At 68.6% G+C, this 24,102-nt stretch overlaps 2 protein-coding genes across 4 annotated transcripts; both read right to left on the reverse strand.

Moving 5' to 3' along the window:
• Positions 1-320: 320 nt before the first annotated feature.
• On the reverse strand, positions 321-5,254 carry SIVA1 (SIVA1 apoptosis inducing factor). 2 transcript variants are annotated; one of them, XM_008158835.3, is made up of 4 exons: positions 5,042-5,244; positions 3,141-3,335; positions 2,363-2,519; positions 321-499 (listed from the first exon to the last, which is right to left on the reverse strand). In XM_008158835.3, exons 1-4 carry the CDS (start codon positions 5,157-5,159, stop codon positions 442-444), a joined length of 528 nt encoding a protein of 175 aa, XP_008157057.2. In that variant the 5' UTR covers positions 5,160-5,244; the 3' UTR covers positions 321-441. The 2 variants fall into 2 exon arrangements, with proteins under 2 accessions (XP_008157057.2, XP_054571668.1); XM_054715693.1 differs by lacking the exon at positions 2,363-2,519 and having other exon boundaries at positions 5,042-5,254.
• A 2,203-nt stretch (positions 5,255-7,457) lies between these two features.
• ADSS1 (adenylosuccinate synthase 1) lies at positions 7,458-22,769 on the reverse strand. Of its 2 annotated transcripts, XM_054715694.1 has the most exons (13): positions 22,502-22,766; positions 17,696-17,798; positions 14,416-14,478; positions 13,885-13,935; positions 13,115-13,181; positions 12,363-12,470; positions 12,190-12,271; positions 11,493-11,619; positions 10,753-10,907; positions 9,990-10,114; positions 9,305-9,402; positions 7,857-8,006; positions 7,458-7,774 (listed from the first exon to the last, which is right to left on the reverse strand). In XM_054715694.1, the coding sequence occupies exons 1-13, from the start codon at positions 22,691-22,693 to the stop codon at positions 7,722-7,724; spliced, it is 1,374 nt and encodes a 457-aa protein (XP_054571669.1). In that variant the 5' UTR covers positions 22,694-22,766; the 3' UTR covers positions 7,458-7,721. The 2 variants fall into 2 exon arrangements, with proteins under 2 accessions (XP_054571669.1, XP_054571670.1); XM_054715695.1 differs by lacking the exon at positions 17,696-17,798 and having other exon boundaries at positions 22,502-22,769.
• Between the last annotated feature and the right edge of the window lie 1,333 nt (positions 22,770-24,102).

Raw genomic sequence — 24,102 nt, forward strand, 5'->3', positions numbered from 1 at the left:
CTGTCACGGTGACATCTCAGAAGTGTGGACGTTACCCACCCCCTCCCCGGGCTGTGCTGGCACAATGTCACCCGCCCTGGAGTCAGATAAAGCTTTTCTCACCAGGACTGGCTGGGGGCGGATAGGTGATGCACTTTGACCTCCATTTCCCGTCTGTAACGCTGGGTGACCAGGCACGCAGCTTGCGTGAAGCTCAGCGGGCGCTGAATGAGCTGGCAGAGTGGCATGGAGGCCGCGCCTCCTCCGTGGGCCCCTCCAGCACCTGCTGGTCCCAGGACCCGGAGGCGCACCCCCAGGACTGTTAACATAAGCAAGTCCTCTCGTCCAAATATACAGGATTTATTCAGTCATCAGTACAAAACATCACACAGAAAGCTGCCCCCCGGTCCCTCTGCGTCGACACGGGCGGCCACCTGCCGGGAGGCCACGTCCACGCGGCCCTCAGGCCTCGAACACGGCACAGCTGGCGCAGAGCACTTTCTCGTGGACGTCGCTGCAGCTGCAACATCGCAGGGAGGAGAGAAGAGCTGGCGTTAGGGGCTAAGTTGTGTTCCCAAGTTCACACAGGGAGGTGCTCCCCCAGGCCAGAGACCTGACTGGAGATGGGGCCGTTCGCTGCAGATGTAGAGTTTGGAGGGGCCCCCCTGCGGCGGGTGTCCTGAGTAAACACACAGGAGGAGGACATGCAGAGGGGATGACGCTGGGACGCGGGAGCCCCCAGCGTGCAGCAGCCTGGGAGGGGGGACAGGTGGGGAGCAGGTCCTTCCCGCGGCCTCTGAAGGAACCACCGTGACACCCATCCCAGACTTCGCGCCCAGAGTGTGAGGACGAAGACCGGCAGGTATGTGGCCCGAGACAGCCAATGAGCTGCCTGGGGTCCCACCTGTGTGTCTAGTTGGATGGAGGCCCCACAGAACCTCCAGGAGTCCAGCGAGGGTTACTGGCCACGATGGCTCATCAATCATGTAAGGTAACGGTGAGGCATCCAGGGATTCGCGGGACTCATCAGAGAGGTCCCGAAAGGCCGGGAGACTGGCAACGCGCTACCGGACACCAAGGAGGGCCGTGGGGTCCAAGCCGTCACCGAGAACTCAGAGCCGCGAGCTGGCTGGTTCTCGCTGGGAGCCACGAAGCAGCCCCCAGCCCAGCCCCAGCCGCCCGCAGCCGAGCTGGGAGCCCCAGAACAGCGACTAGTAGGTGTGGGCGGGATACGCCAGCACCGGGAGCCAGGGCCATGCCTGAGCAGCTGGCGAGGGGCAGAAGGCGGTGGCGGAGACCCATGGTCTGGCTCCCGAGCCTGGGGACGGCAGTTGGCCTCACGGCCGGGAGCAGAGAGCCCAGCCCTGGCTGTGGCCCGAGGCCTGCTGACCGGGCAGCGTGAATGCTGTGGGCAGCGGGAGGGGAAGGAGAGGCTGGCGGGGCACGCGCAGGGGGTCCGGCGAGGACACTGCAGGCAGGAGGAAGGTTCCAGCCCAGGGCTCACCCTCTACCTGCCCTCCTGCCGGGCTCCTGTCCTCAGCGAGGCGGCCACTGGCCACGAGGCCCTGCCCTCTGGCTCACACACAAGCAGAAGTAACCTGTGCATCTCAGTCACGTGCGTGACTCCCAGCACAGCCTCCACACTGGACGGCGCAGTGTCCCCCAGTCTCTCGTTTTTATTGATTTCAGAGAGAAAGGGCGAGGGATAGAAACATCAATGATGAGAGAACCATTGACCTGCTGCCTCCTGCACGCCCTACTGGGGATCGAGCCCGCAACCCAGGCCTGTGCCCAGACCGGAATCGATCCTGGGACCCTTCAATCCACAGGCAACGCTCTATCCACTGAGCACACCAGCCAGGGCCCCGTCTCTGGTCCCCGTCCCTGGGAGCCGCCTTGAGGCCTGGGGCCTTCCCGGGCCACCCCGGCTTTCTGAGCCGTCAGACAGCCCCTGGCTCCCCGAGGCTGGCTGCCAGGCTGTGGGGTCGAAGCTGCTCACAGGTCTACGGACCTGCTCCGAGGCTGGGGGACGTGTCTTCCTGCAGCACAGCTGCCGGGGAGGGACTCACTCAGCCACACACTCAAGGAACGGGCCGAGCACACCCTCCATGTCCTGCTCCGCCGCCCACGCCCTCAGAGGCGGCGACAGGCACCGCGCGCCTGCGGCCCGGGCCGGGGTGCTCCGCGGGGAGACCGAGTGGAGCCGCGCGGCCCTGATGCCAGGCTGGAAGGACTGACTGCGCTGCCTCAGACCCGGCCAGGCCACGGGCTGCACTGGGGACAGAGCCGGCCCTGTGACGTGGGCTTCCCTCCGACGGACCAGTCTTCACACGCCCCAACCCTGGCTGTGCCCGCCCCGCCCCCTCCGACACCCAACACTTACTCCACGAGCGCGCACAGGGTGCAGGCCACAGCCCCGCAGCTGCCGCAGGTGCGCACGCAGTGCCCGCACAGGGCGCGCTCACACTGGCCGCAGGCCGCCGGTCCGTCCACCGCTCGCACGCACAAGGAGCAGGCCCGGCACGCCGCCCCAGGCGCGTCTGTGAGAAGAAATGCCAGCGGTCAGCGGGCAAGGGGCCGCGCAGTGTGGGGCTGCGGGCACTGCTTGACCTCCCCACGCACCTGACCGCCCTGCACCCTCACGGCCCCTGCGCAGGTCCGGCACACAACGCTGCTCCGCGAGGGAGCTCCGGGGGTCGGGGACGCCTGCTACCGAACCCCCGACTCTGGGTGCCTGTGCTGAAGGGCCAGCTTTGCCCTGCGTGTCCTGGGGATCTCGGCCTTCATCCCATGCGTCTCAATGTGTGACCCATGTCACAGGTTAACAGAGTCCTGGGTCCCACCCAGACCCAGGGGTGGGCGGGGACTATGAGCAGCAACACAGGTGACAGCCTGAGACGCACAGCGACAGGCGGCCAGGGTGTCCCACTCAGATGGGACCAGAGCTGCAGGGGAGCAGGTAAACGCTCCTGCGGGCCCCGGGAGGTCTGCCCCTTCCGCCGGCAGTTAGGAGCTGTCACAGCTCCCTGCTTGAGTGGCAGCGGGGGCAGGCTCCACAAGGCGGGCCTCCCAGGGTCGCCCAGCTCCAGCCCCTGCTGGGCAGACAGCGTCCCTGATGGCGGGACGGCCCCTGGCGTGTCCATCTCCAGCGCACCACTCACCGGCTTCGAAGGCCTGGGCTCCCCTCCTGGTCAGTCGGCCGTCTGGTCCGATCAGCATCTGCCCACGTGTGGCCCGAGGGGCCTCCATGGGGCCCGGCTTCGGGGACTCTGGCAGGTCAACCACAGCGCAGCCTTCCTCCCACGCGTGGTCCATGTAGGCCTTGGCCCCGCGGAACAGGAGCTGCCTGGTCTTCTCTGGGGAGACAGAGCCATCCTGTGACACCTTCGCAGCCTAGGGGCCTTTGCACAGCCCCCTCCCGTCCCCCCGTCCCCCCGCCATCCTGCAGGCCAGGTGTGGAGGCGCCGCTGCTCCCCGTGACCTGGGCCCACTCTGCCTCCCGCCCTTCCTTCCCCAGGCTCAGCCGCCATCTCCCACAGGGGGGTTTCGGACCTGCAGCCCCCCCCGCCCCCGGGCTCCTTCTCGGTCGGTCCCTCTGCTCATCTTCACCCCCCCCCCTCTCGAGGTGGCCTTGCCTCCCTGCTGCCTCCCTGCTCCCGGCGCCTGCCAGCCAGCCCAGTCCAGCACTGGCAGAGCTGCGTGCTATGGGGCCCACGTCCAAGGCGGAGGCTCCGAGCTGGCCTCCCACCCGGCCCTGTGCACCCCCGTCACTCACTGCAGAGCGGCTCCTGCCAGAGGCCTCAGGACTTTCCAGGCCTCTGGGGGCCCTGGACACCCCGGAGCCGAAGTGGCTGCTCAGCACCCGGAGCAGTGGCTTCCCACCAGGCCTCACGCCAGTCACCCAGGGGCTTTCACATGATCAAGCGCCAGGGGCCAGCCCCCCAAAGGCTTCGTCCTCCCTCCAGAGCCCCAACAGAGCGGGCTGGAGCTGCGGGAAGCGGGTGACTTTCCATGGAATGGGCCACAACAGTTACCAGGGAACTCAACTGCAGGGGCTGCTCACAGCTAGTCGGCCCCTCCTCCCCGCTCTCCTGTGACCCCTGCACGCACATGGGGAGGCCTGGGCCTGGGCCAGCAGCGGTGCTCACAGCCCCGCACAGGAAGCGAGGGCAGAGCAGCGCGGACGCCGGTGGCTGGGGGGACGGGCGGCAGGAGGGGAGGCCTCTCCCCGTTCCATCACAAACACCAGGGCCACTTCCTAACTGCTCAGCGGGTACAAACTTGCGCCCCCCGACCCCTCGGTAAGGTAAGCGCCACGTTGTAGCTGCCCCACACCACCAACCCCCGCAACGGACGGTCCACAGCATCTTCTGCACCAGCGCCCGGGAAGGGCCTCCGCTGGCTCGCGGCCCTCGCAGACCACCCGGAACTGGACCTTCCGGCCACGCGCAGTCCTCCTGACCTCCCGCTTCCGGGCCGTGGCACAGGCTGTTCGCGGGCCGCGGCGGCGTCCCTCCTCTCCTCCCTCCCCGCCGCCCACCTCTCACCTGCAGGGCTCAGCTCAACTCTTCCTCCGCGGGGCCCGGACGCCCGCGCAGTGGCCTGCAGGGACTAGCGCCGGCCGGGTCCCCTGCCCTCCCCTGCGGCTCCCCCAGGGCCCGCGCTCCCGGAGGCGGCGCCTCGCGCAGCCGCAGGGCCTGGCCGGGAGGGCACGCTCCTCAAATACCTCCCCGGGGGAACGGGACTTCTGGGCGCTGAGTCCCCCCAGGACGTCCCCCTCCCTGACCTCCCGCTGGGCCCGAGGGGCCCCAGTGCCAGGCAGGCCGGCCAGTGCGCGAGTTCGGCATCCCCGCAGGACCGAGCCGGGAGGCGGCACCGCGCAGAGGCCGCTCGTGTGGGGAGGCAGGGACACGTCGTGCGAGCTGTGGCCACCGCAGTTGGGCGTGGGCGCATTCCCGTCCCGCTCAAAGCTCCAACTCCGGTCCCCGGCCCCCCGCTGGCCCCGGCCTCCCGGGGGCGCGGCCTGTGGGGACCGCCCGTCCCAGCCCCGCGTCGCACTCACCGTAGATCTCCCGCGAGTAACGCTCGGAGCACACGCCGCGGCCCAGCTCCTTCCAGCCCACGCGGACCTTGAGCTGCAGCGGGGCCGCGACCCCGAAGGGGCAGCCCCGCTTGGGCATCGCCGCAGGCCAGGGAGTTCGCGTCCGCGCCTGGCCGCCCTCCTGACGTCACAGACGCGCGCCAACCCTCGCGTGCGGCGCTGCGGGGAATAGGTCCGGAGCGAGGGAAGGGGCGGGGCTCCGATGCAGCGCGGCGCAGGATAGGCCGGGGACGCACGGGGGGCGGGGCTGGTGCGCGGCGCGGGAAAAAGCTGGGCGAGTGGGCGCGCCGGGGCTGGGAGAGGGCGGTGTCGTGAGCACGCGGCGCGGGATAGGCCGGTTGGGGGCCAGACTCGAGCCGGGGGGCGGACCCTGCGTGAGGCGCGGCGCGGGATAGGCCGAAGGCGACTTGGGGGCGGGACTCGCGAGAGGCGCGGCGCGTGATTGGGCAGAGGCGAGCTCGGCGTGGGCGGGGCAGGATGTCAGCTCTTTCCATTTTGTTGGTAAACAACTGTGGGAACTGGTTATGGTTCCTTGTTTACGCCACCAGTTAGAGGGTGGTTCCCTTTCTCCTCATTTTCACTTCGTCGGAATCACGGAGGTGGAGAGTGACGTGCGCACGCCCGGGACGTCCCTGGGGAAGGCCTGACGCGACGTCCGGCCCTGCGACGCCGGCGCGGCGGTTCCGACAGAGCCGCGAGGCGCGCGCGGCCTCCCGGGCTCTGACCCGGAAGTGCCTCCCCACAGCCGCGCCGTCCGGCCCCTCCGTCATGCACTTCCGGCGACGAGGGCTGCCGCCTTGGTCGGAGTGCACCTCACAGGTGACGTCACGTCCGCCGGGGTGTCCGCCCCCGGGCGGTCGGTGTGTCACACGGGTGGTGTGTTGTGATACCGCAGTCGACGCGAAACGCAGGTGATCTGTTAACCTGTCACCCCAATGCGCTTAATTTAAAAAGGGCTCCGGGCCGAAACCGGTGTGGCTCAGTGGATAGCGCGTCGGCCTGCGGACTGAAGGGCCCCGGGTTCGATTCCGGTCAAGGGCACGTACCTTGGTTGCGGGCACATCCCCAGTGGGGGGTGTGCAGGAGGCAGCTGATGGATGTTTCTCTCTCATTGATGTTTCTAACTCTCTATCCCTCTCCCTTCCTCTCTGTAAAAAATCAATAAATATATTAAAAAATATATTATCTCTTTAAAAAAAAAAAAAGGGTTCCGCTCTGACGTTTCAGTCAAACTTGAAGCCCTATTTGTTCTCAATGTACCCCAAACCCTAAGGAGCTGTGAAGGGGCTGCTCAGCCAGGCGAGAGGCACAGCCGGGACAGCCCGTGACCAGCGCTCAGTCCACCCGCCTAGACCCACAGGGCCAGGCAGCACCTGCTGACACACGGGCGGGCAGGCGGGCGGGTCCATCACCCAGTGGAGGGGCGGGGGGAGGGGGGACTCAGGCTCTAGAGCGAAACCCTTTAAATGTTTGGAAAACACGTTTACTGCCATGGTCTCTCTTACACGGGCTGGTTCTGAGCAAATAAACCGTTTGGCTTGGTGACATCAAACACGTGTGTCACCCAGACTACTGTCACAGCAAAGCATGGCTGGTGACGTCTAGTGTTTAAAAGTCAAAACAAGGGGCACAGGCCTGGGTTGTGGGCTCGATCCCTAGTGGGGGCGCACAGGAGGCAGCCGATCCATGATCCTCTCTCATCATGGATGTTTCTATCTCTCTCTCTCCCTCTCCCTTCCTCTCTGAAATCAATAAAAAGATATATCTACACACAAATAAAAGAGAAATATGCAAATTGACCATACCTCTGCGACACCCAGCAGCCAATCAGGAGTGGGTATGCAAATTAACCCAACAAAGATGGCAGGTTAATTTGCATACACAGGTGGGGAGAGGCTGGGCAGGGCAGGATGCCTGCTATGAGCGGGAGGGCGGGGCGGGGAGGCGGAGGAAGCTACAGGAGCAGTGCTCAGGCTGGAGCGGAGAAGACTGAAGGCTCCGTCCAGAGCGAAGACGGAAGGCAGCGGCCAGAGCGAAGGCCTGGGTCCTGGCAGCCAGGGGAAGGAAGGCCTATTGCGTGAATCTTCATGCAACGGGCCTCTAGTATATATACAAAAGTCAAAACAAAATGACAAAGTCAGCCAGCCGGCGTGTCTCAGTGGTTGAGCGTTGACTTATGAACCAGGAGGTCACGATTTGATTCTGTGGTCAGTGCACAGGCCCGGGTTGCAGGCTCGGTCCCCAGTGGGGGGTGTGCAGGAGGCAGCCAATCCATGATTCTCTCTCATCATGGATGTTTCTCTCTCTCCCTTCCTCTCTGAAATCAATAAAAATATATGTTTTTAAAAATCATAAAAGACAAAGTGAGAACAGAGCATGCGTGACCACTCCCGCTCAGTGGCTCCCCGATGTTTATTGCTGACCTGCTCCAACCGGACACACAACATGTGACAGGAAGGAGCCATCCACATCCGTGCGCCCAAGCGCCGCGGCTCATTGTAAACAGCAGGGCCGGGCGGTGCGCGTGGCCGGCGTCCCGACGTGTAAGAGGGTCAGCGTCGCCCACAGCGTCAGGAGGAGCAGGCAGCCACCCAGTCCTCTCCTGTGTCTTAAGTCACGGCACTGCGGCCGCCGTCACCGGCTAAAACAGCTGGATGATCGAGTCCCGGGACTTGCCGACACCGACCCATTTCACTGAAAGGGAAAGGTCGTTCAGGCTGGGCACGCGGGGAGGGGCGGGGGGCCGGGTGCAGGGCGCAGGGCACAGGGCACCCACCTGCCACGCCCACGTGATTCTCCACAAACCGCACGTAGCTCTGGGCCTGCGGGGGCAGGTCCTCCCACTTCCTGGCGCCCGTGGTGTCCGCCTTCCAGCCGGGCAGCGTCTCGTACTCCACCTCCACCTTCTGCAGGATCTCCTGGTTCGCTGGGGACACACACGGGGTGGCCCGGCCCCTCAGACCTCGCTCCGTCGCGGGCAGAGGCTGGGTAGCTGGGACCCCCAGCCCGGGGCCTGCTTCCCTGGGGGCTCAGCGACCAGTCGCCCCACTTGGTTTTCTCAGGGCCCGGGAGGGGTCCTGGGACACTGGCTGCACCCCTTCCAAACGGGGCCACCTCCGCCCGCACGCGGATTCGCCGTGGGCTCTGCTGGACGACCCCGGCTGACTCAGCTGAGGAGGCCATGGACGCTGCTTGGAGATTCTAGCGGGCGCCTGGCCGGTGGCTCGGTGGCTCTGAGATTTTATTCATTTCATTTTAAAAACATGTTCTTATTGATGTCAGAGAGGAAGGGAGAGGGAGAGCGGTAGAAGCACCAATGATGAGAGAGAAGCAGTGATCGGCCGCCTCCTGCACGCCCCCACTGGGGACCGAGCCTGAGACCCAGGCCTGTGCCCTGACCAGGAATCGAACCGTGACTTCCTGGGTCACAGGTCGACGCTCAGCCACTGAGGTGGCTCTGAGATTTAACGTGTTAAGACCTCCTGAAGGAGCTATGCCCCGTCCCTCCCGGGCGGGGGCCCCACGCGACGGGACCCCTGGGCTCAGAGATGCCAGCCATCCACTACTGATGGAAGACGCTGGAACAAGCCGGCCACCCCTGGCCCTGACCCTGGGGTCACACCACACTTCCGCTGCGCCCTCTCAAAGGCCAGGGTCAGTAGGGTGAGCCGGGGCCCTGGAGTCGCTGGTGGGTCTACACAGACGGGGGAGGGAGGGCGGCCCCATGGCCAGCGCGGGAGGAGCCGCTGGTGCCGTGGGCCCGAGTGCGAGCCGGGCCCCAGCCGCAGAAGTCGTGTGACATCCGGAAACCGTGATTTTCGGGGGTGGGGGGCACGGGGGAGCCCAGCCAGGCCTTCCACAGCCGGGTGAAGGGTTTCCTTAGGTCACATTTCCATCTTGCCGTTCGCGGAGTTTTAGGGTCACCGCTGCTAACAGGAGCTGGGCTTTGGCACCCAGGGGCCCGCGGATCCCCAGGGCCTGGGGTGGGTCCCAGTTGCCTCCCACCTGCCACCAGGCCGGGCCGGTCCCTCTGAGCCCTTCCCGACGCGTGCGACGCACCTGCAGCCCCCCCAGCCCCGGCCGCGCCCTCAGCTGCGGACCTGGCGGCCAGGGGTCGGACAAGCGCTGCTTCTGCGCTCGCCCTGGGGGCGAGCCCTTCCCCTCTCGCCGGCCCGGGGCCGGGCCGTCCGCGGGTGCCAGGGCGGGAAGCCCCTCCCCTCGTACCTGGGAAATAGGGGATCCTCTTCCCGTTCAGCTTGTAGGAGATGCCGACCTTGATCTCGTCCAGGGCGTCCAAGATGTCCAGCTTGGTCAGGGCCAGCCTGTCGGGACCGGGGACTCAGTGGGGGGCTGTGGGCCCCGTGCTCGCGGCTGTCGGCCTCCTCCACGCTCCCCGCCTCAGGGGGCAGCGAGCAACCGGCAGGCGGGCACACTCAGCGCCCGGGCGGCACTGCCCTCCTGCCTCACCTGCCTTGTCTGGGGTCTCAGCCCAGCGCCCGTGCCCAGGCTCATGCACCCGCTCTGCGCCCCCTGGGCTGCCATGCAGACCCAGCCCTGCACCCCGATGCCACAGTGGCACCCGCTTCGTGGATCTTCCCCCCACAGGCCCTCACCCTCACCCACACCCGCTGCTCCCCTTCCTTCCTCCCATCAGCCCGCTAGCAGCCCCATCGGCCGGACAGGACTCCCCATCTCCACCCGCTGTGGCCTCGCCGTGCGGAGGGTCTGGGTGGAGGGACGCCCACTGGGGAAGGCTGGCCCTGAGCCCTGACGTCCGCTGGGGGGGCCCCGGTGGGGTCTGGGAGTCCGGGGGCCCATGGGGGTCTGGGAGTCGGGGTTCCGGGGGGTCTGGGAGTCCGGGTCAGCCCGCGTGGACAGCGCCCGCACGGCCCCGGTGACAGGCGCTCACGCGGTGAAGCCGTTGACCATGTGGGCGTAGCGCAGGATCATCAGGTCGAGCCAGCCGCAGCGCCGCTTCCTGCCGGTGGTCACCCCCCACTCGTGGCCGCGGTTCTGCAGCAGGTCGCCGATCTCCTGCGCGAGGACGGAGCCTGGCACCTCTGGGGACCTTCCCTCAGTCCGACCTCCCCCGGCTCGGGGCCACGCTGGCAGCTGCCCCCACTACGGACTCCCTCCTCCTAGGCCTCGTGCCCCCGCGGGGGCGCCCTGCAGGCAGCGGGCCAGAGGGCTCTGTGGGGAGGCCAGGCCCGGCGCACCCCCTCCCCTTAGCGCTCGGGGGCAGGCGGCAGGGCAGGGGGCCTGACCTGTCGCTCCGCTGGGGCCTGCGGTCTGAGGTGACTTCTCCTGGGGTCCCCTCCCTATTCCTGGGTCCCCTGCCCCTCAAAGCTGCCAGATTCTTCCGGACGCGGCACCCCTCGCCGCCCCCCGCCCTCACACCCCAGCTCAGGACAAGGGCCTCCTGTCCTCAGGCCACCAGACACCAGGCCAGGCAGGCTGGGGGCCCCTGAGGACCCCTCTCTGAGCCAAGGGGGGCCCTGACCCCACTCGCCTGCCTGCAGCACCCCCGGGGAGCAGGGCTGCGTGGACACGTGTGTGCACCGCACGTCCTCAGCACCAGGCCACGAGGTGCCACGCTGCCAGGCCCACGGCCTCACACGCATCGCACACCCAGGCACGGCCTCCCTCCGCGTCCCGCCTGCGCCGGGACTCACGTTGATCTGCTCCGTGGGGAAGGCGCCGATGCCCACGCGTGTGGTGTAGGCCTTCACCACGCCGTACACGTCGCCCACGTTCTGGGGCGGGATGCCCAGCCCCGTGCACACGCCGCCCACCGTGCAGTTGGAGGACGTCACAAAGGGGTAGGTCCCTGCAAGACACAACCGGTCAGGGCCCCCCCAGATCACCCAGCCCGGGGCCCTCCCCCCCCCAGATCACCCCAGCCCGGGAGCCCCCCTCCCAGATCACCCCAGCCCAGGACCCTCCCCCCCAGATCACCCCAGCCCGGGGCCCTCCCCCTCCCAGATCACCCCAGCCTGGGGCCTTCCCCCCCAGATCACCCCAGCCCGGGACCCTCCCCCCCAGATCACCCCAGCCCGGGCCCTCCGGGCAGAGGGCATGGTGGGTAAGCCCCCCCGAACAACCCTCAGGGGGTCTCAGGGACCGTCCTGGGGGAGTGGCCCCCACGGGGTCTGGGGGACGGGAGGGGAAGGTTGCTCTGCAGCAGGCGCCCCTGTGCTGTGTGTCCCGGGGGCGGGGGAGGGAGGTACAGTCGGGGTGCGGCTCTAACCATCCCCGCCCCGTCCTGGTCTCTCGGGCCCTCGGCCTCTCATCTCAGCCCGCCTGCCCCTCTCCGATAAGTTAGAAGGAGGGCGTCTCCCGATCAGGTTGGAGGCAGGGATGAAGGCCACGCCCCCCCCCCCCCCCCCCACAGAGCAGTGCGTTGGGGCCGCACCGAAGTCGATGTCCAGCAGGGCGGCGTTGGCGCCTTCCACCAGGATCTTCTTGGGGGGGCCGTGCAGCGCCTCGTACATGAAGTGCACGCCGTCCCGGACCATGGGCCGGATCCTCTCGGCAAAGCCCTGCGGGGGGGGGGGGGGGGGGGCTGTGGGGCCCCGGCGCCCCCAGCTCCCAGCGCTCCCGACCGCCCGGCTCACCCAGACATCCCCCCACCCCAGTGGGGCCTGGGCTCCAGCCTGACCCCCCAGGGCGTCTGCAAGACTCAGCGCCTCCTCGGTGACGGGCGGGGCGGGGGAGGAGGTGCGTCCCCCAGTTCATCCGCTGGAGCCCGACCCCCAGGACCTCCGGGTGGGGCCGGGCCGGGGGAATTAAGCTCAATGAGGTCCTGGGTGGCCCTGATCCGCTCTGTCCTCATCTACGGCCCAGAGACGGCGGGAGGAGCGGGATCCCCGCCGGAAACTTCCAGAAGGGCTCTGCGCTGACATCGCCCTGTCTCCCCCCCCCCCGCCCCCCTCAGGTGAGCAGGGGGCCACTGCACCTCCTGCCTCGGCTGGGACAGCGCCACCTCCACCTCCCGCCCCACACGTCAGGGCAGGTCCCAGAGCGGACGTGGGCCCAGCCCCGGGTGAGCCCGCCTCCACCCCATGCTCACCCCGGAACGGGCGCACCCCACGAGGGAGCCCTCCCTCTACCTTGAGCTTCTTGAGCTGGCCGTCGACGTCGATCTCCAAGGAGGGGAACATGGACTGGTGCTGGTGGGCCAGGTTCTTGAACCTGCAGAGGGACAGCGACGGGTCCCGGCCCTGCTGGGTCCCGAGCCCCCACCAGCCGGTCCCCCCTTCCCCCGGGCTGGGCGGCCGGGTACCTGGCGGAGAACTCGTCGAAGTCGGCCAGCAGGTCGCAGATGCGCAGGCCCGTGCGCGCCGCCTTGGACGAGTAGGCGGGGCCGATGCCCTTGCGGGTGGTGCCGATGCTGAGGGGCGGGCGGGTGAGCACGGGGAGCCCGCCTGGAACGCGGGTCCCGCCGCACCCAGACCCACTCCACCCCGGGTGCCAGGGAAGGGCCGCCCGGCTGTGAGGAGCGACTGGACTCCTCCCGCGGCCGCTCAGGGACGGGGCTGGGCAGGGCAGCCAAGCTCCGAGGTGGGGCCCGGCGTCCCCCGAGCCCGCCTGCACCCCCCTCCCCCTGCCGGGCCCAGGCTCAGCCCGCCACCTGTGTCCGGCCAAGCTGTGTGTGCACTTGTGCGTGTGCGTGTGTACGCATGTCAGCATGTGTGCGTGAGTGTGCGTTCCCATGTGTGCGAATGTGAGAACCAGTCCCGCCTCCTGCTGACAGGGTCTGTGGAGGGCACCTCCCCGGCCCAGGGCGGGCGTGGCCTGTGTGTGGGGTCAAGGCCGCGGGGGCCCCAGTGACATGGCGGACGGACAGCAGGTGCACCCTGGGGTGGCAGCCCGTGAGGGATCCCGGAGAGAGGCCGGGGCAACCGAGGGCTGCTCCCCGGGGGCTCTGGGTCCCGGACCCCACCCGTCGCGCTGCCCAGGACACGCCCAGGACCCCAGCCCGTGGCCCCAGGACCCCAGCCCGTGGCCGAGCCCCCGCAGCAGGCCCGCACTCACTTCTTCCCCTCCTGCGCCTGCCGCTGCACCTCCTGCAGCCCGTCCACCGCCTGGTGGAAGTCGAACACTGCGGGCGGCACCGGGCGAGACAGGCCTGAGCCACACCCGCTGCCCCCACAGACCCCGCTGCCCCCACAGACCCCGCTGCCCCCACAGACCCCGCTGCACCCCCACAGACCCCGCTGCCCCCCACAGACCCCCCTGCCCCCACAGACCCCGCTGCCCCCCACAGACCCCCCCTGCCCCCACAGACCCCGCTGCACCCCCACAGACCCCGCTGCCCCCACAGACCCCGCTGCCCCCACAGACCCCGCTGCACCCCCACAGACCCCGCTGCCCCCACAGACCCTGCTGCACCCCCACAGACCCCGCTGCCCCCACAGACCCCGCTGCCCCCCACAGCGCGGCCTCCATGGGAAGGTGGTCCAGTGGGAAGGGGCACATGGGACTGGCGAGTGGCTCAGGTGGCTGGAGCGTCGCCCAGTGAGCGAAGGGTCTTGTGCTCACTCCCCGTCAGGGCACCCCCAGGCTGCAGGCTCGATCCGTGGGCGGGGCGTGTATGGGAGGCAACCCATGGACGTCTCTTGCTCACGACAATAAAAACAGACCCTCAGGTGAGGATCAGGAAAAAGAAAGGGGTCAATTGGAATTCGGGCTCCACTCCTAACAAGTGGGACCATGGGCCCCGGGCTTAGGTCTCCCCACCTGCCCGGGACCGCGGCCCGGCCGCCCTGAGCTCCGGGAAGGCGGCGCGGGCGGAGGGCACTCACCGAGGTGGGCTCGGTCGGAGATGATGAGCCTCTTCTCCCAGTCCCTGAGGCCTGCGGGGCGCAGAGCGGGCGCAGAGGGGGCTGAGGGGCTGGCTCCCCGGCGCACCCCCTCCTGCCACAGCCACCAGGATCGTCCCTGGTGCTGGGCAAGTGACGGGCCCTCCCCTCGGGGCCTCTCCGCCTGCGGGGGTCCCAGACCCGCACCCGAGGGACGCCCACCCACAGCCGCCCCGCACCTATGTCCCCCAGGGCCTCCCTGCTGGCCCCTCTTCTCACCCGTTTCCCACGAGTCCGTGCTGCACCTGCCCTGACCCTGAGGCCTGAACTGCAGCCGGAGGCCCCGGCTCTGCTTCCTTCCCGACCCTCTCGGGCCTCAGGGCCCAGACCCAAGGAGGGGAACATGGACTGTTCCTGGGCGGCGTCCTGGGCACCCTCAGGGCGGCGTCCTGGGCACCCTCACGGGGCTCCCTCGCCAGACGCCCTGGCTGTGGCCCCGGGACCAGGCGGGCGGGTCTGCGGGATCGGCCCTACCTTTCTTCTCATTCTTTTCTGCTTCTTCGAACAATCCCGGTAAGTGGACAACCACTCCGTTGCCTGCAACACACGGACCGGAGTGAGACGGACGCCGGGACTCAGGGTCACAACGGCATGAAATTGGCACTGCGGCCTGGCCGGCGTGGCTCAGTGGGTGACTGTCGGCCTATGAACCAGGAGGCTGATTCCCAGTCAGGGCACATGCCCAGGTTGTGGGCTTGATCCCCAGCAGGGGGCCTGCAGGAGGCAGCCAATCAATGAGTCTCTCATCATTGATGTTTCTCTCTCTCCCCAATTCTCTGAAATCAATCCTCTACACTGAGTGGCCAGATTATTATGATCTCTGAACACATAATAATCTGGCCACTCAATATATATTAGAGGCCCGGTGCATGAATTCGTGCATGGGTGGGGTCCAGCCAGCCTGGCCAGGGGGAGGGGACATGGGCGGTTGGCTGGCCTGCCTACTGATCCAACTCCTGGTGGAGGGGACAATTTGCATATTAGCCTTTTATTATATAGGATATACACTGAGTGGCCAGATTATTATGCGTTCAGAGATCATCATCATCTGGCCACTCAGTGTGTAATTAAAGGCTAATATGCAAATCGACCGAACGATGGAACGACCGGTTGCTATGACACACACTGACCACCAGGGGGCAGACGCTCAACGCAGGAGCTGCCCTCTGTTGGTCAGTGCGCTCCCACAGGGGGAGCGCGCTCAGCCAGAAGCCAGGCTCACGGCTGGTGGGAGCCTCTCCCGCCTCTGCAGCAGCGCTAAGGATGTCTGACTGAGGGCCTCAGCCGTCAGTCAGACATCCCCCGAGGGCTCCCAGACTGCGAAAGGGTGCAAGCCAGGCTGAGGGACCCCCCTCCCAAGTGCACGAATTTTGTGCACCGGGCCTCTAGTACAAATATGTTTTAAAAAAGAGAGAAAGAAATTGGCACGGCCACGTTCCAGGGGCAACAGTCACAGTCGCTGAGTGTCCACAGGAGGAGTGGGTCCCCTGACGTGGCCCATCCACGCCGTGGAATGCCACTCAGCCTGAAGAGGACAGACGTCTGACACCTGCTACAACGCGGATGGACCGCGAGGACGCCGCACGGAGGGAAACAGGCAGACACAGGCCCTGCGCTGTGGGACCCACTCACAGGCCCTGGAGGAGTCAGACCCAGGGGACAGACAGCGATGGTGGGACTGGGGCTGTGGGGGGGGGGGGGGCGTTTAATGGGACAGAGGCCCCGTCGGGGAAGATGGGAAGTCCTGGGGACGATGGTGGGAGGGCTGCACAGCACTGCGACGTACTTCACACCTCTGGGCTGTGCACGCAGAGGCTCAGACGGCACGCTCATCTGCCTGTATTTTACATATAAACACAGCAAGCCCTCCCGGCCGGCCCGCGGGGCTCCGTGGGGGAGCGTCCACCTATGAACCAGGAGGTCACGGTTTGACTCCCAGTCAGGGCACAGGCCCGGGCTGCAGGCCAGTGGGGGGCGTGCGGGAGGCGGGTGATCAGTGATTCCCTCTCATCATGGATGTTTCTCTCTCTCCCTCTCCCTTCCTCTCTGAAATCAGTAAAATATATTTTTAAAAAACCACAAACAAATCAAAACAAGCCCAGCCCGAAGCATGTGCAGAGACAGCCGAGGGGCGGGGGCTGGGCTGGCGGGGGGGCAGCAGACGGCACGGGAGCTTCTGGGGTGACAAGTGTTCGTGATTGGGGTGACCCTGTGGGTACACTCCACGGCACGCACGTTATGCCTGGAGAGCGCCGCAGGGTTATTTAACGTCTAACGGCCTGGGGACGGGAACTTGGGCCCGAACCCTCCAGGGTCGGCTGGCGCGCGGAACCAGCTCCCAGCACGGCAGGCGGCCCGGGTCACACGGTCCCGTGGGGTCCAGGTGAAGCTGGACGCTGGCCCCTTCCTCCAGGACCCCAGACCCTGGACCAGGGCCACCGTCTCGGGGCGCCCCTCCCCCGGGTGGACAGCGGGGGCTCAGCGCAGAGACGGTGCCGGTGTAGGTGGGAGTGACTCAGACGCTCCGGGAGCCACGCCGAGCACGAAAGGTCACTAAATGCCAGGCGTCCTGAACGGACCAGCTGACAGGGCCGGGGAGTGTGGGGAGCGGAGGGCACAGTCTGACCCCGCGCCGGGGCCCTGGCTGAGTGTGAGTCCGGGCGCCCGCTGACAGCTGCCCCTGCCCCTCCCCGGACCCTGCAGCCGGGGCTCCGCGAGGCCCTGACCAAGCGCCCCACCCCTCCAGGGCGCCTCCTTGGCCTTGCTTCCTGCGGAGCGGGGGGCGGGGGGGGCAGGCTGGTGCTGAGAGGGCTTCCTGCAGGGGCCCCCGCCGGCCAGGCTGGGGCACAGACTGGGGCGTCCGCGGGTCCTGAGCCAGGGCAGGGCCTGGGTCTGCTCCCGCGTGAGGGGCGCTGGCGACCTCCTGCTCCGCCGCCTGCTCGCAGCCCCACCCCCCACCCCGACCCCCGCTTCCCTTCCCGGGGCCGCCCGGGCCATCGCTGGGCACACGCCGCCGGCTGCTGCTCCCCCGCTTCCTGACCGGGAGGGTGGGAGCAGATGAGTCACGAGTGTGGCTCAGTCACAGAAAGAGCCGAAGGAAAAGTACTGGGAGCTCAGAGCCTGTCCCGGAGCGGCTGGCGGGGGAGGGCGGGGGAGAGGGAGAGAGACCACGCGGGGAGGGGAGATCCACCGGGCCCTGGAGCTGGCTCTGTCTCTCGGGGGCACTAAAAGGGCAGGTGCCTGCAGGGAGGGCAAGGGCTGGGGGGCAGGAAACTGCAGGGGGAGCGAGGCGGGTGCTGGGCAAAGCTCAGCCTTCCCACGGGCTCGGCTCCGCCACAGCAGGAAGCCAGGCCTGTACACGCGCGCGCGCACACACACACACACACACACGCTCACACACACACGCACACACACATGCACACGCGCGCACACACACACTCACTCACACACACACACGCTCACACACACGCACAGCTGAGCAGGCATGCTCCATCACAGGTGTGCACACGCACAGCACACTCGCCCACGCGTGCACATGGGCTTGCTCAGCACCTGGGGGAGGGGGAGCTCAGGGAGCCGGCACCTCGCTCCCTCTGGCCAGGCTGGCCGAGTCCTGGTCACCCCCGTCCCTCAGGCTGCAGGCAGGCTCCCAGGTCAGACAGTCGGGCCAGGGCTCCTGGGGTGACTGGGACCTGGGGGCCGTGCTGAGCAGGTTGTGCAGGGAGGCCCAGCCCCATGGCAGCCGGGCACTCACCGATGAAGGACACGGCCTTGGTGTTGATGATGCCGCTGGGCAGCAGGTGGAAGTCGTACTCCTTGCCGTCCACCACCACGGTGTGGCCCGCGTTGTTGCCCCCCTGGGGACGGAGACCCGCTGAGCGCCCAGGGCCCCGGGGCTCGGACCGCCCGGGGAGCCCGCCTCACGCCGGCCCTGCCCCCCAGGGTGGGAGGTGCCGCCCACACCTGGCCCTGGGGCGTGGGCTCTGCGTGTCTGGGGTGAGCTGGGTGGCGGCCTGCTCCCCCAAGGAGGCGGGGCCCAACACCCACACTATCTCAGGGGCCCCGATGCCCCCCGGGGGCTCAGTGCAGCCCCTGACGCCGGGGCCTCCTCTGATGGGAACGAGGGTCCAACCCCTCCCACGCACAGGCTCAGCCCCCACGGCCCAAACGCCGTGGCCGGGGAGGGGACCGGTGCCCTTGAGGTCCACGCCTTCCACTTAAGAGTGAAAAGGAAAAGGCAGTTTGGAGGCCAGCCCTGTTCTGGGGGCGCAGCCAGGGATCCCTTCTTTCTGGGAGTCTTGCTGACCTGGGCGCGGGCTGGCAGGGAAGGTCACGTCCCGGGGGGAGGCCCGGCCGCAGCCCCATGTCCTGCCACTGGAGGGCCCTGGGGTCCCCAGGGCCTGGGTGGGGGCCCCTCCCGACTGCCCCTCCCTCCTGGGTCCCCCAGGGATGAGCAGAGCCCAGGGAGGGGCACATGCCCGCTGGTGCCCAGCCCGTGACCGGTCCCTTGTGTCCACTCCGTCCCAGGACCCTGAGCCCCGCTGGCCCCCCTTCCTGCCTCCATCTCCCCAAGACAGGCTTACCGTGGGCCCCGCTCCACACGCTATCTGACCGCGGGGGTCATGGGCTAAGACTCTGAGGCCCCTGCATCCCCCAGCCCCCGACAGCCCCCTGCAGGGCCCAGCACGGGGGAGCCTCACTGGCTTTCCTGGCCCGTCTCAAAGTTCCCCCAACATGGGGGGGGGGCAACTGGGGGCTGCGAGGGGCAGACGGGCGACAGTCCCCGAACCACTAAAGGAACGGCTGGAGCCCTGGCCCTCCACCGGCCGGAGCCCGTCCCGCAGGCGTCCCGGGCGCAGGGCATCCTGCTCACGGCCCCCACGCCGGCCGGAGCCCGTCCCGCAGGCGTCCCGGGCGCAGGGCATCCTGCTCACGGCCCCCACGCTGCCGGCCCGGGTGTGGAGGCCGGGCCTCCCCGTGGTGTGACCTTCCCTGCCACCCAGCCCAGGTCAGCAAAGCTGCCAGGTGTGCACCCCGGGGCCCTGCCTGTCCCACAGCTCAACCCCGAGGCCGGCCGGCTGCCTCCCCAGGCCCCGAGCGTCCCTGGGACCCCCAGGTGCTGGCTGGGGGGACCGCGCATGTGCAGGGGAGGGGAGGAGAAAGGGGGTGCCGGGGGCCTGGGACCCAGGAGGGTCTGAGTGAGAGGGGACAGGGCGCCAGGCCTTGGGGGCTCCAGGTGGAGCCCGTGTTGGGAGGGGAAGTGGGTGAGCCGGCCCCACCTGGCCTCCAGGCCTCGGCCCTTGCCTCCTGGGCTGCTCTCCGTCTCCGTCTCCCTGTCCCAGCTGCGTGAGCCGGACCGTCCTGGGACCTGGGCAGCCCTGGGGACTCCCACCCCTGACTTCCCGCCGCCCAGCAGCGCCCTGGAGCCTGCCGCCCGCCCCCCCCCCCCCCCCTCCGCCCCGGGGACTGGCAGCCAGCCCGGCCCCTCAGGCCCCGCCCCCTCCAGGCTCCCCGGGCGCTGAGGCCACGCCCCCTGTCCCTGCCGCTCAAAGTCCCTGATGGACACAGCTGCCTCCTTGGCGTCAGGGATCTAAGAAAAGGCGCCACCTCACTCCAGACCTGGGGACCAGGCCAGGGCCAGGGCCAGGCCGGCCACTCGGGAATCTGACCAGCCTGACCTTTGCCGGGCCTGCAGGCATCCAGCCGGCACAGCCTGTCCCCAGGGAGCAGCAGTGGTGACCCTGGGCCATGCCCCCCCCCCCGCCCGCATCTACCCGCCCTGTGTGGCCTCTGCACCCTCCTTGGCACCCCAAGGCTCATGCAGCCCTGACACCCAGCCCTGATGTCCCTGCTGGGGGCACCTGGCCACACCCCTCCTCACCCCCATGTTCCACATTGCAGGGGGGGGGGGGTCCCTGGATGCAGCAGCAGTGCGAGTCTTGCCACCCACCCGTGCCCCCAGCCTTGCTCTCTCGTGTCTGTCCTGGCCCTGCGTACCCCACTATCGGCGTGGAGGCCTCCTCTGACCTACCAGGCTCCCCACCTCTCCTCACCCACTCAGCTGCCCCCCCCCCCATTCCTTCTCTGACCCCACACAGGTCTCCTCGATCTTGGGACGGCAACTTAGGCCACAAAGTGAGCCCGCCTGGCCTGTCTCCTCTGGGATGCAGCCCTGCCCCCCATCCCCGATGTCAGCACCCACTCACTCGGGACAGGAACCAGCTCTGCAGCCTGTGTCCACCCCCAGCCCTGGCCCGTGTGCAGGACGAGTGGACAGAGGGAGGAGCGAGTAAGCATGGGGTGGGGACGGGCACCCCCAGCTCCCCCGTCTGTGCCGCCGCCAGCCCAGCGTGGCCGCGGCCGTGGACCTGGTCAGGGAGCCTGCTGGGCTGGGGCAGCAGCGGGATTTACAAGATCGCAAACAGCACGCAGCCGGGCGGCGTTCAGGGTGGGGACAGGTGACCTGGGTCCGGGGGAAGCAGGGAGCCCCCCACCTATGCAAGGCTTCTCTCCTGTGGGACCTGCTGGCAGGTTCCATCCATCCATTCATTCAACCCCAACCAAGAGCTGCTCCCCCCCCCCGCCCCCCGGGCCCCAGGCCCTGGAGCAAGGCCTGGGACAAAGGAGTCCTGGGGTCATAGGCCATCAGGCCTTCGGGCCGGAGAAGGGAGGCCGCCCGGTCACAGAGGCGAAGGAAACAGCAGGAGGAACCCAGCCCGAGACAGGACCACAGGCCCCGATGACTGATGAGAGCAAAGCACGCGCAGGTGTGGGGTGCAGCTGTGGGGTCCCAGCTGTGGGGTGCAGCTGTGGGGGATGCAGCTATGGGGTGCAGCTGTGGGGGATGCAGCTGTGGGGTCCCAGCTGTGGGTACAGCCGCAGGGTCCCAGCTGTGGGGTGCAGCTGTGGGGTGCAGCTGTGGGGTGCAGCTGTGAGGGATGCAGCTGTGGGTACAGCCGTGGGGTCCCAGCTGTGGGTACAGCCGCAGGGTCCCAGCTGTGGGTGCAGCTGTGGGTACAGCCGTGGGGTCCCAGCTGTGGGTACAGCTGTGGGTGCAGCTGTGGGTACAGCCGTAGGGTCCCAGCTGTGGGTACAGCTGTGGGTGCAGCTGTGAGGGATGCAGCTGTGGGGTCCCAGCTGTGGGTGCAGCTGGCGCGAGGGAAGGCCCAGCGGGCGAGGCCGGGGAGGGAAGGCCCAGCGGGGGAGGCCGGGGGAGGCTGGCCTGCCATCGCCCTTTCAGGAGGCGCCCAGACAGACTCTGGCCCCGCCGGCGAGGCCCGTGGTTGTGTCCGAGGCACTTGGGAGCGAGGCGCGTGGGTGGGCTCGGCCTGCAGACCCAGCTCCCTCCAGAGCCGTCTCTGCAGCCGGTGGGAGAGCCCACGCGCCAGGAGGAGGGTGTCCACGTAACTGCAAAGGCGCTTCGCGGAGGGAGAGGCCCCCGTGGGCCCGCCTGCGTCCCTGGAGCAGACAGCAGGAGGCGGGGTGCCCTGGAGGGTGCCCCCTGCTGGAGCGGGAGGGAGGGGCAGCCCTCAGGCCACACCCCCCAGGCTACAGAGGGCAGGGCTCCTGGCTCACACAGCAGGGCCTGGGGGGAGGGGCCTGGGGCTGGGGGGGCGGGTCCCCATGGCTTAGGACGGAGAGAGCGGGGGGACCTTCCAGGCCGGGAGCTCCAGGCGTCCAGGCTCAGCGTGGCAGAGGTGGTCCCGCTGCTGAGGTTCCCTGATCCAGGGCGTCAGCCCAGCCTCCGGCGGGAGCGCAGGAAGGCGGCGCCCCTCGCAGCGGCCCCCAGCCCAGCGCAGCCTGTCCCGGGGCGCAGCGGTGACGGAGCAGGAGAGGCACAGGCCGGAGGGGGGGCCGGCACCCCTCCCCTCGTGCGGCTGCATCCCGGCGGCTCCGGCCCTGGCGGCGCAGTGTGCGCCCCTCCGCGCCCGGACCGCCCGCCTCAGCGCAGAGGCCCGCCCTGGCCCCGGGGGCAAAGACTGCGCGGCCTCCCGGTGGCACTGCCAGCCGCGGGCACCCAGGCCACGAGTCCGGCTCCTCCCTCCCCCGCCCTCCCGCCCTGCCTGCCTCAGGTTCTCGCTGGCTGCCCTCCCTGTGCCTCCTCTCGGCCCAGGGTCACCCCCTCCTTCCGGCTTCCCCCGGGGCTCCCGGCACCCAGCCCCCTCCGTGTCAGGGCCCCCGTGTGGGGTCAGCCAGCCCGATCCCAGACCCAGACAGAATGAGGAATGGGGTGTCTCCAGGTGTCCTCAAACCACCCAGGAGCTGGGGTCCCCGCCTCCTCCCCCCTGGAGGGCGAGCGGCCTGCCCACGGCACACCCCACCCCCTGAGGATCCGGTGTCCCCAGCTCAGCAGGACTTGTATTTATAGCTCTGCCCGGCCCGCGGGGTGGGTGGGGGGCTGGGGGGGGAAGGCGGGGTCCCTGGGGAAGGGGTGTCCCGCGCAGGAAGGGGAGCGCGTGTGAGCGGGTGGGGGTGGCGCTGGGAAGGTGTCCCTGGGAGGAAGGCTCAGCCCCCCCCGTGGAGTCTGGGTCGTGGGGGGGCCCGGGGGGGGCCCGCGCACCTGGCAGCGGCTGACGATGTCGGCGTCCGTGGCCAGCAGGTCCACCACCTTGCCTTTGCCCTCGTCCCCCCACTGCGCGCCCAGCACCACCGTCACGCGGGACCCGGTCGCCGCCGCCTCCTGCTGCTGCCGCCCCCGCTTGACGCCGCCGGCGCCCGGGGGCCGGTCGTTGGAGGCGCGGGTCGCAGCCATGCCGCTGGCGGGGCCCGTCCGGCGCTGGCGCTGGCGCTGGGCTGCCCGAGAGCCCGCCCGCCGAGGGCCGCCCGCCGCCGTTAAAAGGCGCCGCCCCGGGCGGGGGGCGGGCCCGTGACGCTCTGACCTCCGGCCCCGGTCCCGCCCCCGCCCCCGCCGCCGCCAGGAGTCGGGTTGGCCCGCGGGCACTTCGGGGCGCACGGACGGACGGCGCGCTGTGGGGTCCCTCCCGCGGGCCCGGCCGGGCGCCCCGGGAATGTCACGAGGGCGTCCGCTTCCCCCCACCCCTCCCGGCCGCGGGCAGGCCTGGGCGCTGCGAACCCACCCCGCGGAGCCGGACCTGGGGGACCCGGAAACGGCGGGGTCCCCTCCAGCGCGGGGTGCGGCTGCAAAAGGCGAGCCTGCTCCCTGCGCCCCACCTGGCGGGCCCGCCTCCCCGGGCGGGGGGCGCGCACCTGCCCGGGCGAGCCCGGCCCCTGGACTGGCGCGCGCCCTCTGGTGGCCGCGGAGAGGACAGCGTCCCCTCCACGCGCCGGGCCAGGCGTCCAGCGCCGGACACACTGTGCGGCGGTGCCTGCCCGTGCGGGTGTCACACGTGGGCTCCGTCCGGGCTGCCTCGGTCCTCCCGCCGGTGCTCGCAGGGCTCGCAGGGCAACCTGGCGGGGCAGGGCGCTGGGGGGCAGCCAGGATGCGCAGGGCCAGGGACTCTGGGAGGCCCCACCCAGACCTCTTTCCCCTCCGGCCTGTGGAGGGACTGGGTGCCGGGTCGGGCTGTGTGACCATCAGCTGAGTTCCGAGCTGGTGCACTGCCTGGGGCCACCCCCCCCACCTCCCCTCACTCCCCAAGGGACTCTTTAAAAATGTATGTTTTTACTAGTGTCGATTTCAGAGAGGAAGGGAGAGGGAGAGAGAGACATCAGTGATGAGAGAGAATCATCGATGGGCTGCCTCCTGCACAGCCCACATTGGGGACCGAGCCCACAACCATGGGGGAGCCGGCATGTGCCCTGACCGGGAATGGAACCGTGACCTCCTGGTTCATAGGTCGTTGCTCAACCACTGAGCCACCGCGGCTGGGCCCCAAATGGACTCTTTTTTTTTTTTTTTAAATATATTTTATTGATTTTTTACAGAGAGGAAGGGAGAGGGATAGAGAGCCAGAAACATCGATGAGAGAGAAACATCGATCAGCTGCCTCTTGCACACTCCCCACTGGGGATGTGCCCGCAACCAAGGTACATGCCCCCCGACCAGAATCGAACCCGGGACCCTTCAGTCCGCAGGCCGACGCTCTATCCACTGAGCCACGGCGGCCAGGGCCCCAAATGGACCCTTGCTTGGGTCTGGAGAAGGGGCCAGCGATGGGCCCCCGGAGACACCCTGAGCCCCTCCTCCCTCCCTGGGCTGTC

Source organism: Eptesicus fuscus, chromosome 5, assembly GCF_027574615.1.
Source record: "Eptesicus fuscus isolate TK198812 chromosome 5, DD_ASM_mEF_20220401, whole genome shotgun sequence".
Lineage (NCBI taxonomy): Eukaryota > Metazoa > Chordata > Mammalia > Chiroptera > Vespertilionidae > Eptesicus > Eptesicus fuscus.